This window comes from Acinonyx jubatus, chromosome X (assembly GCF_027475565.1).
Source record: "Acinonyx jubatus isolate Ajub_Pintada_27869175 chromosome X, VMU_Ajub_asm_v1.0, whole genome shotgun sequence".
NCBI classification, from domain to species: Eukaryota; Metazoa; Chordata; class Mammalia; order Carnivora; family Felidae; genus Acinonyx; species Acinonyx jubatus.
Window position 1 is genome coordinate 95880506 of NC_069389.1, and position 11903 is coordinate 95892408.

General features: G+C 43.6%; 1 protein-coding gene across 2 annotated transcripts in view; it reads right to left on the reverse strand.

Annotated features, from left to right (window-relative positions):
• Nucleotides 1-9552, reverse strand: part of LAMP2 (lysosomal associated membrane protein 2) — a 36213-nt gene extending 26661 nt beyond the window's left edge. For both annotated transcript variants that reach the window (XM_027054346.2, XM_027054345.2), the window contains exon 1: nucleotides 9289-9552. In XM_027054346.2, coding sequence (XP_026910147.1) covers nucleotides 9289-9514 — 226 coding nt within the window. In that variant the 5' untranslated portion in view covers nucleotides 9515-9552. The remainder of the gene's footprint in view (nucleotides 1-9288) is intronic.
• Nucleotides 9553-11903: the final 2351 nt, after the last annotated feature.

An 11903-nucleotide genomic window follows, 5' to 3' on the forward strand; every position in this document is an offset into this window, starting at 1 on the left:
CATATCTATCACCTCAAACTCAACAATTCCAAAACAAAAATTCACTCTTCTCCTTCCTCTAAACTGCTCCCCTTCTCTGGCTGTTAAGGAAAGGCAGGACCTTGAGGATTCCCCCTTGGGAATTAGGGGCACCTGGGTGGCTCAGTCGGTTAAGGGTCCGACTTTGGCTCAGGTCATGATCTCACAGTTGGTGAGTTCAAGCCCTTCATCGAGCTCCGTGCTGATGGCTCAGAGCCTGGAGCCTGCTTTGGATTCTGTGTCTCTCTCTTTCTCTGCCCCTCCCCTACTTGTGCTCATGCTCTCCCTCTTTCTCTAGCTCTCTCAAAAATAAATAAACATAAAAAATATTTTTAAAAATTTTTGGGAATTAGCTTCTACTTCATTCTCTTCATGAAGTTCTACTGATGTTTTTTCCCCTTCAAATCCTCCTAAATCCAAACTTTGCCTTTTATTTCTTTTTTTTTAACGTGTTTTCTTTTTAATTTATTTTTGAGAAAGAGACAGAATGCGACTGGGTTGCAGCAGAGAGAGAGGGAGACCCAGAATCCAACACAGGCTCCAGGCTCTGAGCTGTCAGCACAGGGCCCAATGGGGGCTCGAACTCACGAGCTCAACCAACTGAGCCACCCAGGCGCCCCTGCCATTTACTTCTATTCCCTATCCACCACCCCACCCCTAAATTACTACAGACGCCTCCTAGCTGTCCCTAGAAATGCTCCCTGATTAATGGTCCTTCAATACCTCTTCCTGTCAGGACATTTGTTCAAATACTTTTATTAGCTCCAAAAGTCCCATATTAAATTTAAATTCCTCCAGCTGACTTTCAAAGTAATCCTTGATCTCATCCCACCCTATTCCTTCAACTTCTCTCAAACCATTTTCCCAGAACACACCCTTTAATCTGGTTAATCTTGTTCCACTGGACCCAAATGCCATGCTCTATTCAACCTCTACCCCTAGGCCTCTACTGTCCCTAACATTTGAGATTTACTTTTCTTCTACCCATCGATCTAAGTGTTCACTTGAGGAAGGACCGCCTCTCTTTCAGGCTGCCTCCAAATGTGCAACACTGTCAGACCCTGCCTTTTTCTAATAACTTCTGGCAGATGTCACCACCTACTGTAAAAGCTGAAAATGTCAGATGCTTGCTTTCCCAGCCTCCCTTGCAGCAAGGATGGACGAGGCTCCACCTAACACAGGCATCTGCCCCAGATTTTAGATAGGAGGGCAGCGGAATGAAGCCAGGAATGGAAGTGTCACCCTCAGGTGGCAGTTGCTACAGCAGGATCAAGGTCCCAGGCAACAAGGCCTGCAGAGCTGGCGGTGGTGACAGTAGCGCGCGAACTGCAGTCCAACGCCTGGCGGCGCTCGTGCAGTTCAGCGACATGACGGGGAAACTGGGCCAGGCCTTGGCATCCACAGCCAGGAGCCCTGGTAATTCCGAGCCACTCGATATGCATGTTTTTATAAAGAAAAATGTTACTGATGCCTAACATACAGAGGGACGCACACTATCACATATGAAAGGGAAAGGTACACGGAACCTTAAGCACACAGCTCAAAGAATTTCCACAGCTGAATCCACTTGGGTTAAGAAACAGAACATTCCAAGTGCTCCCGAAGCCCCTTCCAGGTACTTTTTCCCTCCCAAGGGCAACCACTATCCCGACTTCTAACAGTACAGGTTAGTTTTGCCTGTTTTTCAACTTGATGTAAATGGAAGCACTCACTCTGTTCCTTTGTGTCTGGCTTCTTTCACTGCATATTAAGTTAGTGGGATTCTCCCAGGTTGGTGTGTGTAACTGCAGTGTGTACGTTCTCACTCTGTACATATAGCTTTCTATTATTGGGTAAATATTCCACTACTTATCTACGCTATTGCTAATGGGCATTTGGATAGTTTCCAGTTTGGTCCTAATGCAAATGGACACGTCGGTGAACATGTGTGTATGTGTGCCTGTTGGGTATGTATCTAAGAATAAAACGGGGGATAAAAGGCTATGCATATGCCCTGATAACTTTTTAATAAATTCTTTCTGCTTAAAAACTACCAGATTTTATTTCTTTTATTCTTTTTTCAACATTTTTTTTTAATTTTTTTTTTTTATTTTTTGGGACAGAGAGAGACAGAGCATGAACGGGGGAGGGGCAGAGAGAGAGGGAGACACAGAATCGGAAACAGGCTCCAGGCTCCGAGCCATCAGCCCAGAGCCCGACGCGGGGCTCGAACTCACGGACCGCGAGATCGTGACCTGGCTGAAGTCGGACGCTTAACCAACTGCGCCACCCAGGCGCCCCTCTTTTATTTTTTAATGTTTATTTATTTTTGCGAGAGAGCGCGCGTGCGCCCGTGAGCGGGGGAGGGGCAGAGAGAGAGGGAGACAGAGGATCCAAAGCAGGCTCTGCACTGACAGCAGAAAGCCCGATGTGGGGCTCAAACTCACAAACCATGAGATCATAACCTAAGCCAAAGTTGGACCCCCAACCAACTGAGCCACCCAGGTGCCCCTATCAGATTTTATTTCTGTTGCTTACAATTAAGAACCTGGAATGATAAGCTATCCATTTTTCAGCAGCCATTTTCTCCACAAGGATCTCCTGAACTATAGAAGCCTTGAAGAGCAGTCATAGTGCATACCCCCACCTTTCAGTATATTTTTGTACTGTTCTGAATTATTCACTTATTTTATGCCCGTAAATCCTAACCCCTCTATTGTCACAAGCTCCAAAACAGCAGTCTTCAACTGTAACTTCACAACCAACTGATGTGTCACAGTAAATTATTGTATACAGCAGGTAATTTGTTAACTAATAAAAAAAGGACCCAAGTCTGTGAATGAATGATATATCTGGATTCAAGTTTCCCTTTTGATAATGTTTCTGCCACTCATTTGAATTCCAATATGCTCCCTTACCAACAGATGATCCAATCTATGCCACAGCCCCTAGGAGTGGGCCTTCTATATGAATGTCATCCATCACGGGTGCCATGGTCGGAGAGACCATGTCTATTACTTTTCCTCTATCTCCTCTCATTCCTAATAGTGCTGAATATATATTAGTTTCTCAATAAATATTGACTGATTATATCAATGCAAAAATATCCTGCAACAAGGACCTGAAATATAGCTTAATCTAATTACAAAAAGGCAAATCTTCTAGTTTTGCCAAATCATGAACCTAACCTATCAGTCTTCTGGATTCTTCCTCAACCCCCAAGTCAGTTTTCGCCTCAATAAATTCTGACATGAATTTCAAGCTAGGAATAATGTATTTCCCACAAGGCAAGTTGATAGTTGAAACATTTACACTTTGCTAAAAAGTCTCCAGAAAGCCATTTCCATCCTTATTGCTGTATTTTCTTTTAGCATAGCTAAATCGTTTTTGTTTAAAAGTCTTTATGGCATTAAAAAAAAAAACAACCCAAGGGTGGGTGCCTGGGTGTCTCGGTCAGTTAAGCATCCAACTTCGGCTCAGGTCATGATCTCACAGTTCGTGAGTTCAACCCCCACTTCGGGCTCTGTGATGACAGCTCAGAGCCTGGAGCCTGCTTCAGATTCTGTGTCTCCCTCTCTCTCTGCCCCTCTTCTGTTTGTGCTCCCTCTGTCTCTCAAAAATAAATAAATGTTAAAAGAATTCAAAAAGCCCAAGGCTGTGTCAACTATACTCAAATAAAAAAATAATTAAATTAGTTAAATAATGTTTAAAAAAAAACCCACACAGCCGAATATATCCTAGAGTGTGTAATTACAGAGCTAAGAGTTTATTCTCCAAAGAAAAAGGCATGCCTCAAAATCAACTTTCTCAAATTTAAATATCTTCTCAATCTTATTTCCAAAAAGTTCATTTATAGGCTCTTATAGAATTCAACTTATTTTTCCGAGCATGAGATGCTGCAGAAAGTGGCTAGGTTTTTACAAGTCTATCTAACCCGAAGCATAGTTGAAAAATATATATATTCGTAAACAAAATCGGGGCAGGGTGGGAACATAATACTAGTCGTACAACATAACCAATAAAAAACAATAATCTAAGAGGCGATATAATGAGGCGATTAAGAGCCCCATCTTTGGCACTGAAAAGTTAGAATTCAAATCAGTCAGTCCAATTTATTAGCTATGAGACTCTGGGCAAATTATCCTCGCTAAGAATTGGAGTGTGTATTTCTTGAACAGGTTCTTTGAAAGCATGCGAGCCCTTCAGAGCTAAGAGAACTTTGCCAAGCAAGCTGGATATTCCAGCTTACAAGCTTCCCTTGTAGTAAACGTAGCAAGCACCTAAAGGAATCCTTCCCAAATTTTAATTATAGGTTTTTTTTCATCATGTTAAGTTATGAACTCCTGAAGTCAAACTGATCTGTTCACAATGATGCTGGGCAAAGGGTCTTTAAAAAAAAAAAAAAGGACATAGGCATACAGTATCTACGTACTCTTTCTCCTCTGTCCCCAGGTTTGATAAATCAGATTAACTGTTCCTCATTTACAAGTCCTCATTTATGCTTCCTAATATAAGTACAATCACCCATTCAGTTGCTGATACTCTTGATTTCTGGTACATCTCTTTTGAAAAGAAAAGTAATGAAATGATTTTAAGCTACAAAATAATTTTTTTTAAGATCAGAGAGTGGGTAAGGAAGTAAGGTTCAACACTATTCAACTAATGGAAAGTGCTTATTGCTGAGTGAGTGGTGTTTGGCAGACCTCCAGAATTCTTTTGCAATGCACAGCAACATACCAACAAGTACTTATAAAGTGTGCTTTTGGATCTGAGGCAATCTCTGATCACTTTAATATGGAATTATGATCGGAATGCTTTTGTCACTACAGGAGGAAGAGCAGTCTTCCTGCAGGAAGGACCACTTAGGTCAGCTACAGTGCTGTGAAATAATCATCGATCACGAATTCCATCCAAGGATATAGGGGAAGAAAGCTGCACTCAAATATTTGAATATCCAGAATCCTATCGGATGTGATAACCAATGACTAACGGCCAAATAGTAAGCCTGTCCTTTCAAGTATCTTTGTTACAGCTAAAATAATTTTAGCAGAACCTTGAAATCAAAGTAATCAGGTTAACAAAATGTGGTAGGGTTACAGAAAGATCCCATGCTTACTTTCTCTCTTTTAGATCACCTGCAAAAGGGAAGAGACTGGTTGTTTGTGAAAACCTTAATCTCATTCTCACCAAGGACTTTCCTGCTTCTCCATGCTAACTCTCACTACTATGTAGGTATATCTGAAGGGGTACAAGTAAGATACTAGCATTATTATATGGGATTATAGTTCAGTAAATTGGTTTAAACTGTCTGTATTGTTTAGCACTGATCTTGAAGTTCTAAGTCCAAAGACACAAAAAAAATTTGTTTCGGCAAAACATAATTTAAGATTCGCAGAAGAAAAAGGAGACCAAGCTGGTCTAATTTACAATCATCCCCAGTACCCACCAATGAATACCCTCAACAAAAATTCACTGAGGGTTAACTACGTACCAAGTGCTGTGCTAAGTAGGCAATGGGAAATGACAGTCCATAAGAGTCTTCACTCTCGGAGACCGGTGCCATAGGGGAGACTTGGCTGGCAATGATATTAAGGAAGAAAAAAAAAAAAAGAATGGGGGGTGCACCTGGGTGGCTCAATCGGTTGAGCATCTGACTCGATTTTGGCTCTCAGGTCATGATCTCACAGCTCGGGATCCTCTGTCTCCCTTTTTCTGGCCCTCTCCCTCTCCTGTGCTCTCTCTCAAAAATAAACAAACATCAAAAATAAATAAATAAAGTGGAAAACAGGCTAGTCTAAAAACCTGAGAGTTTGGGAACGACAAAATTTACTCCTATTCCTTCAGATGGTCACCTGGCTGCCCCCCCCCATAACACTCAGGTCTCTGCTCACCAGGCAATGGATAAACACTTGAGGGAGGGAGGGGCTCCTACCCCTTAAGTTCACAGTCAGGATATTTATATGAGGTTTTTCCCACCCTGAGAAGCATCAACCCTATCAAAACCAGGAGTCAAACTAGTTACAAAAATCAATAACCACAGAAGAATTCTGAAATCTCTGAGGTCTCAAAGAAAAGACCCTTAAGACAGTGATGCTCGGAAATGAGTTTCACCTACTACTCTCTTTATAATGCATCTACACAGCTTTTCTTCAGAAAAATCATATAGGTTTTCTTCAGAAAGTTCCCTAGTCAGTTAGAATTCACTCAAATAAACAGCACAATGTAATCTCTGTGAAAAGGACCAATGCATAAACCCTTCAAACTCTTTTCTACGCTTGCTGTAAAGCAGCTGTTTTGTTGTTTTTTTTTTAAAGAGTTACCCTCTGGAGCCAGGATAGTTACAGAGTGAAACTGGCACAGCTTGAGTGCTCAAGCTAATGAGACTATAAATTCAGGACAGAACCTCCCCTCCGTTCGAACCCAGGAGCAGCACAAGATTCACAACAGGTCTTTTATGAGTATTTATTGACTGCTTGAAAAATTTTTGGTATCCACTCTGATATATAAAACTAACATACACGGGGTCGCCCAAGTGGCTCAGTCAGCTGCGTGTCGGACTCTTGGTTTTGGCTCAGGTCATGGTCTCACTGTTCAGCTAGTGAGTCAGAGCCCCTCGCCGGGCTCTGCACTGATGCTGATAGCTGGGGCCGGCTTGGGATTCTCTCTCCCTCTCTCTCTGCCCCTCCCCCACTTGACTGACTGACTCTCTCTCGCTCAAAAAAAAAAAAAAGTAATGTGCCAAACCCATGAAGCAACTCAAGACCTGCTCAGTTCTTAGACCAAAAGCCACATGAAGGAGTCTGAGCCCCACACTGAACCAACAGCTGTCAGAAAAAGCAGCTGTATACAAGAAATGCTTTCCATTTCATCCTGATACCTTCTAAAAATCTAATCTAGGTACATTATGAACGTTTACTTCTCCAAATCCTGTTCTAAACCTGGAGGTGGAGGAAATCGATCTTGGAAATCTTCCAAGAAGATGAATCTAGTTAGTCCCAATCAATAAATGGCAAACTAGCAGATGAGCTGATGGGTTCTTTTATGTGCTTCTTTTTGCCTGTTTATTTTCTGCATTGAGCAAGCATTGCTTTTGTAAAAACAAGACAAAAAAGCTTTCAGTAAAAAAGAAATCTAATGACACAAAAGCCAACAAGTAAGACAACTATTATTTTTTTTTTCACTTTCTCTAAACAATAACGGCGTTGTGTTTGTGCAGATTCAATTGGCAGTGAACTACTGATTAACAGATGCCTTGGTCAGATGTGTTCCATCACTGATAAGGTGCTTTTCGTTGTAAACAATCCTCTCTTAGGGTCGCTGGCCCCTCAGTAAGCGCTTCACTCCAACGTTACAGCTTTGAATTGTGTTTGAGCGAAGCCTCCATGGCCCCCTTTCACAAGGGCTATGGAGGCGTCTCCTGGCCTATGTGGACAGCTGCACTAGGGGCAGGGAGTCTGAACCATTTGGTGTCAGGACCCCTTACTCTCTTATCCACTGAGAACTTGAAACAGCTTTGGTTTACATGAGTTATGACTACTGGCGTTGGCCATATTTGAAATCAAAAATGAGAAGTGAATACAACACAACATCAGAGCCATCAGAGCAGTGATGTCACCACACATTATGTAGCCTCTGGAAAACTCCACTGTACACTGGTGAAGAGTGTTGAGTGAAAAAGACAAGTAACTTCCTAGTATTACTTTAGAAATAAGTTTGTATCTGACATACACCTCCTCAAAAAGATCCTTGAGAATCACTAGACTAGATCATCAAGAACCCTTCCAATACTATCACTCTGGAGCCAGACTTGTCAACTTTGGCACTAGTGACATTTTGAGGTGGATGAGTCTTTGTTGGGGGCACTGTCCTGTGCATTATAGGATGTTCAGCAGCATCCCAGCCTCTACCCACTAGATGCCAAAAGCAATCCCAGATTGACAACCAAAACGTCTGTTTGACAACCAAAAACGTCTCCAGATGCTGCCAAATGTCCACTGTTTGAAAATCCACTATTTTCAGGTGCTGATTTTATTCCACTGAAATGGGAGTTACAATGTGTGCCTTCTCAGACCCCTATTATGTCTATTTCCTCCCCGCTCCCATCTGGGTCTGTTCCTTCTGTTCATTTATTTGGTCACAAACAGCAAGAGTCAGTGGATAGCAGCAAGCACAGGATGAATCAGGTCAGGAAGAGACCTTCTGGTCAAGGTTCACCTTTCAGGCATTAAAGCCCTCAGGGACTCAGCAATCACTGGGGGAGGGTGGTAGAACTCAATCAGCCAACATTCATCCAGCCATTCTTAGGACTTGGTAACACCCCAATCTTTAGCAAGTTACCTATGGTCCTCCTCCGAAAATGAAGTGAAAGGCCAGTTGTGTGGCTACGAACACAACCTTCTGAAGGCAAAGAGGCAGTAGACAAAGACTCCAAAACCTCACATCTAGGAGACCCTCCCAGCTGAAAGAGCTGGGGATTTTTTTAAAGGATTTTTAAGGTTTTTCTTTTTTGGTTTGTTTGTTTAAATCAGGATCTGGCTGGGAGGAAATAGCCGACTGGTAGAAAATCGACATCTTCAACAGTTCCAAGTCAGATCTTCACTCCCCACCAAAGTCCCCCCTCATCCCCTTCGTTTCCAGACCTTACCTCCGTGCTTTCTTGCCTGGAAATTGCCCCGGGCCACCCGAGGTCCCTACCCCTCCAAACTCGAGCTACCAAACTCAAATACAGCATCATTCCTCGTCTCTTTAATTACCCTTCCTCCACAGCCTCAAATTCCTGCCCACAAACCGCCCCCAGCCCTCTCACTGCCCCCTCAGACTCTGTCATATCTGCCCCTACCCTCCCCCCTTCCCCCAAGTTTCTCCACGCAGGCAATAGTCTCTTCCCTCCCCAATTTTTGCTCTCGCCCCTAAGATCCGAAGAAACCAGGACTCCCCTGATTGTCTCTGCCACCCCAGAATCGCACGTACCTACGCTCACTCCTCAGTATCTTCCCCAAGTTACTCCTTCTACCCGTGTGTGCTCCACTCCTCCCTCTTCCCCACCTACTCCCTCGGCGCCCACCCCCCCTTACTTGCCCCTTCTTACTCTCACGGGCCCTTCTTCCTCGCCATCCCTCGGTCAGGCCTTCTCTAGGTCACGGCTCGCTTCCCTGGGCCAAGCGCCACCGCCCAGTGTCAGCCTTTCAGGTTCTCACCCCCAACCCCGGACCAGTCTTGCAGGTTGTGGCCTTTGAACTGGGCGCCCCGGGCCCAGGCTGAGGGACTAAGCAGGAGGGCCCGACAACTCACCCAGGACTAGGCAGAGCAGAACGAGCCCCGAGCCCGGAACCGGGGAGAAGCGGAAGCACACCATGATTCCGCAAAGGAGGCGGCGGCGCGGCGGCAGTGGCGGTGGCGGTGGCAACAACAGCAGCAACACCAGGGAAAAAGCTTGCTGGAACCCGGGCAAGAGGAGCGCGGACCACCGACCACAAGTGCTGCAAACGCCAGGACAAGGCGCTTCAGCGCGGGTCATAAGACTAGGGGCGGGGCTCTTTCTTGCCTTTAGCCAATCTCCGCGCTTGAAAGCGGCGAGAAGGGTGGTGACGTAGGAGCCGGTGGGCGGGGCGACCACGCCCTGGCTTTTTGGTTCACAATCATTCTTATGCGCCTAAGAGGTATGCGCGGACGGCTTTTTCTAAGGCTTAAAAGAGAGAATTAACTTTTGGGGGGGTACAGATAGTAGAGTTTATTTCAGTTCCAACTCCTTGAGGAAGAAGAGAGTAATTTTACTGGAGTGAAACAGTTGCTAGGCATCACAACATAATATATATAAAAATAGTACCCAGTTATTACTCCAAACACTGTTGTTAGCTCTGCAGTTCGTGTTATTAAATGCACAAGGGCGCTGAGGGTAGTATGGTGTCACGGACAGCCAGAGCAAGACGTGGCCTCGAAGTTCGCCCTAGTTATAACACCCTGTTTTTCAAATGGAGGAGTTAAACCCAGAAAGAGAAAGAACCTTTTTTGAACACAGAAAGAAAGATAATAGGAAATAAAAAAATAAAATAGAAGGGTAAAGGGGAAAAGTAAAGACCCAGAGAGAGATGGTTATCTATCCACCCTTCCAGCTATTTTTCCTATGCATATCCACATGTGACTATTCTTTAATGAATTCAGACTAAGCATACTATTTGGTATACTTGACAGTTGAATAGATGAAACCTAAAATAGTAAACAAATGAAAGCATTCAAAAACTGTAAAAATCTCACGTTGGGATAAAGCACTAATTCTCAAATGTTAGTGTCCCAAAGAATCATCTAGGGAGCTTACTATCATACAAACTCCCATACCTCATTCGTAAGAGATTCTGAAACAGTAGTTCTGTGGCTGTCCTTGGAATCCGTTTTTTTAAACAAGCACCCCCAAGTGATTCTGATTTCTGTGGTTCCTGGGGTACACTTTAAGAAACACTAAAAAAAAAAATAGAGCTTCAAAAGCTTCTAGTCCAGGAGATCTTAATCTGGTGACCATGGATGAACTTGCTGGGGGGTGGCAGGGGGGGAGGGTCTGTGAATCTCCAGAAATTACATGCAACATTTATGTATGTGGATTTTTCAGGGAGGGGGAGCAGGTTATAGCTTTTACAAATTCTCAAATGGAACCTGTGAGTCCTCACCCTAACACCCACCCCTGCTCAAATATGAACAATCACTGATATACCCTATCATTTGCTTTAGCATGATTAATTCCTGAACGTGAGAACACTTATTCATGAATGTATTCTTTCATGGGTGAAACTCAGTCAGGAGCAACTGACTTGCTCTATGAGGAGCTAACATATACTATAGTATTAGGCACTGCTTTTAGCAATGAAAGGTCATTCGACTGTCCCACCACCAATAAGACTAACAGGAGCCACGTCCTGGAGAACCCTTGATTGAGTTGAGTCCTTAGATGTTTCCCCACCCATCTTTAACTGATGGACTCTGTCCCTTCTCCCTCAACTGTAAATCACCGAACTGCACCATCAACAATGGCCAAATTATGGAAAGAGCCCAAATGTCCACCAACTGATGAATGGATAAAGATGTGGTATACACACACACAATGGAGTATTACTCAGCCATCTAAAAGAATGAAATCTTGCCATTTGCAATGACGTGCGTGGAACTAGAGTGTATTATGCTAAGTGAAATAAATCGGTCAGAGAAAGACGAATACCATATGATTCCACTCATATATGGAATTTGAAAAACACAACAGACGAACATAGGGAAAGGGAAAGAAAAATAAGATAAAAACAGAGAGGGAGGTGAACCATAAGAGGCTCAAATACAGAGTATGAACTGAGGGTTGCTGCAGGGGAGGTGGGTGAGGGGATAGGCTAAATGGGTGATGGGCATTAAGGAGGGCACTTGTGATGAGCACTGTTATTAATGTAAGGGATGAATCACTAAATTCTACTCTTGAAACCAATACTACACTATATGTTCACTAACTTGAGTTTAAATAAAATCTTGAAAGAAAAAAAATCACCTAACTGCAATGTTCAGCAAAACTCTAAGCTCTAGAAGAGACGAGAGAGCACAGTGGAAGGAACAGTGGATGGGCAGTCAGAAAAGTTAGGGATGAGATCTACTTACTGGCAGCTTGACCTTGGGCAAATCACTTCATCTCTTTAACTTCTGTATTTTTATCCATAAAACAAAATAGTGAGACTAGAGCAGTTTCTCAGTCCTGGCTGCGTTGGAATAACTTGTAGGACTTTAAAACTAGCCTTGCACCTTGGTCCCACCCCTTGAGATTCTGATTCGGTGGGTATGCAGTGCGGCGTGGGCATTGTATTTTTCTCAAGACTCCCCAAGAAAATATTAATGGCCCAGAGACCATCTCGAAGGTGGCCCCAGCTAAGACTCTATAA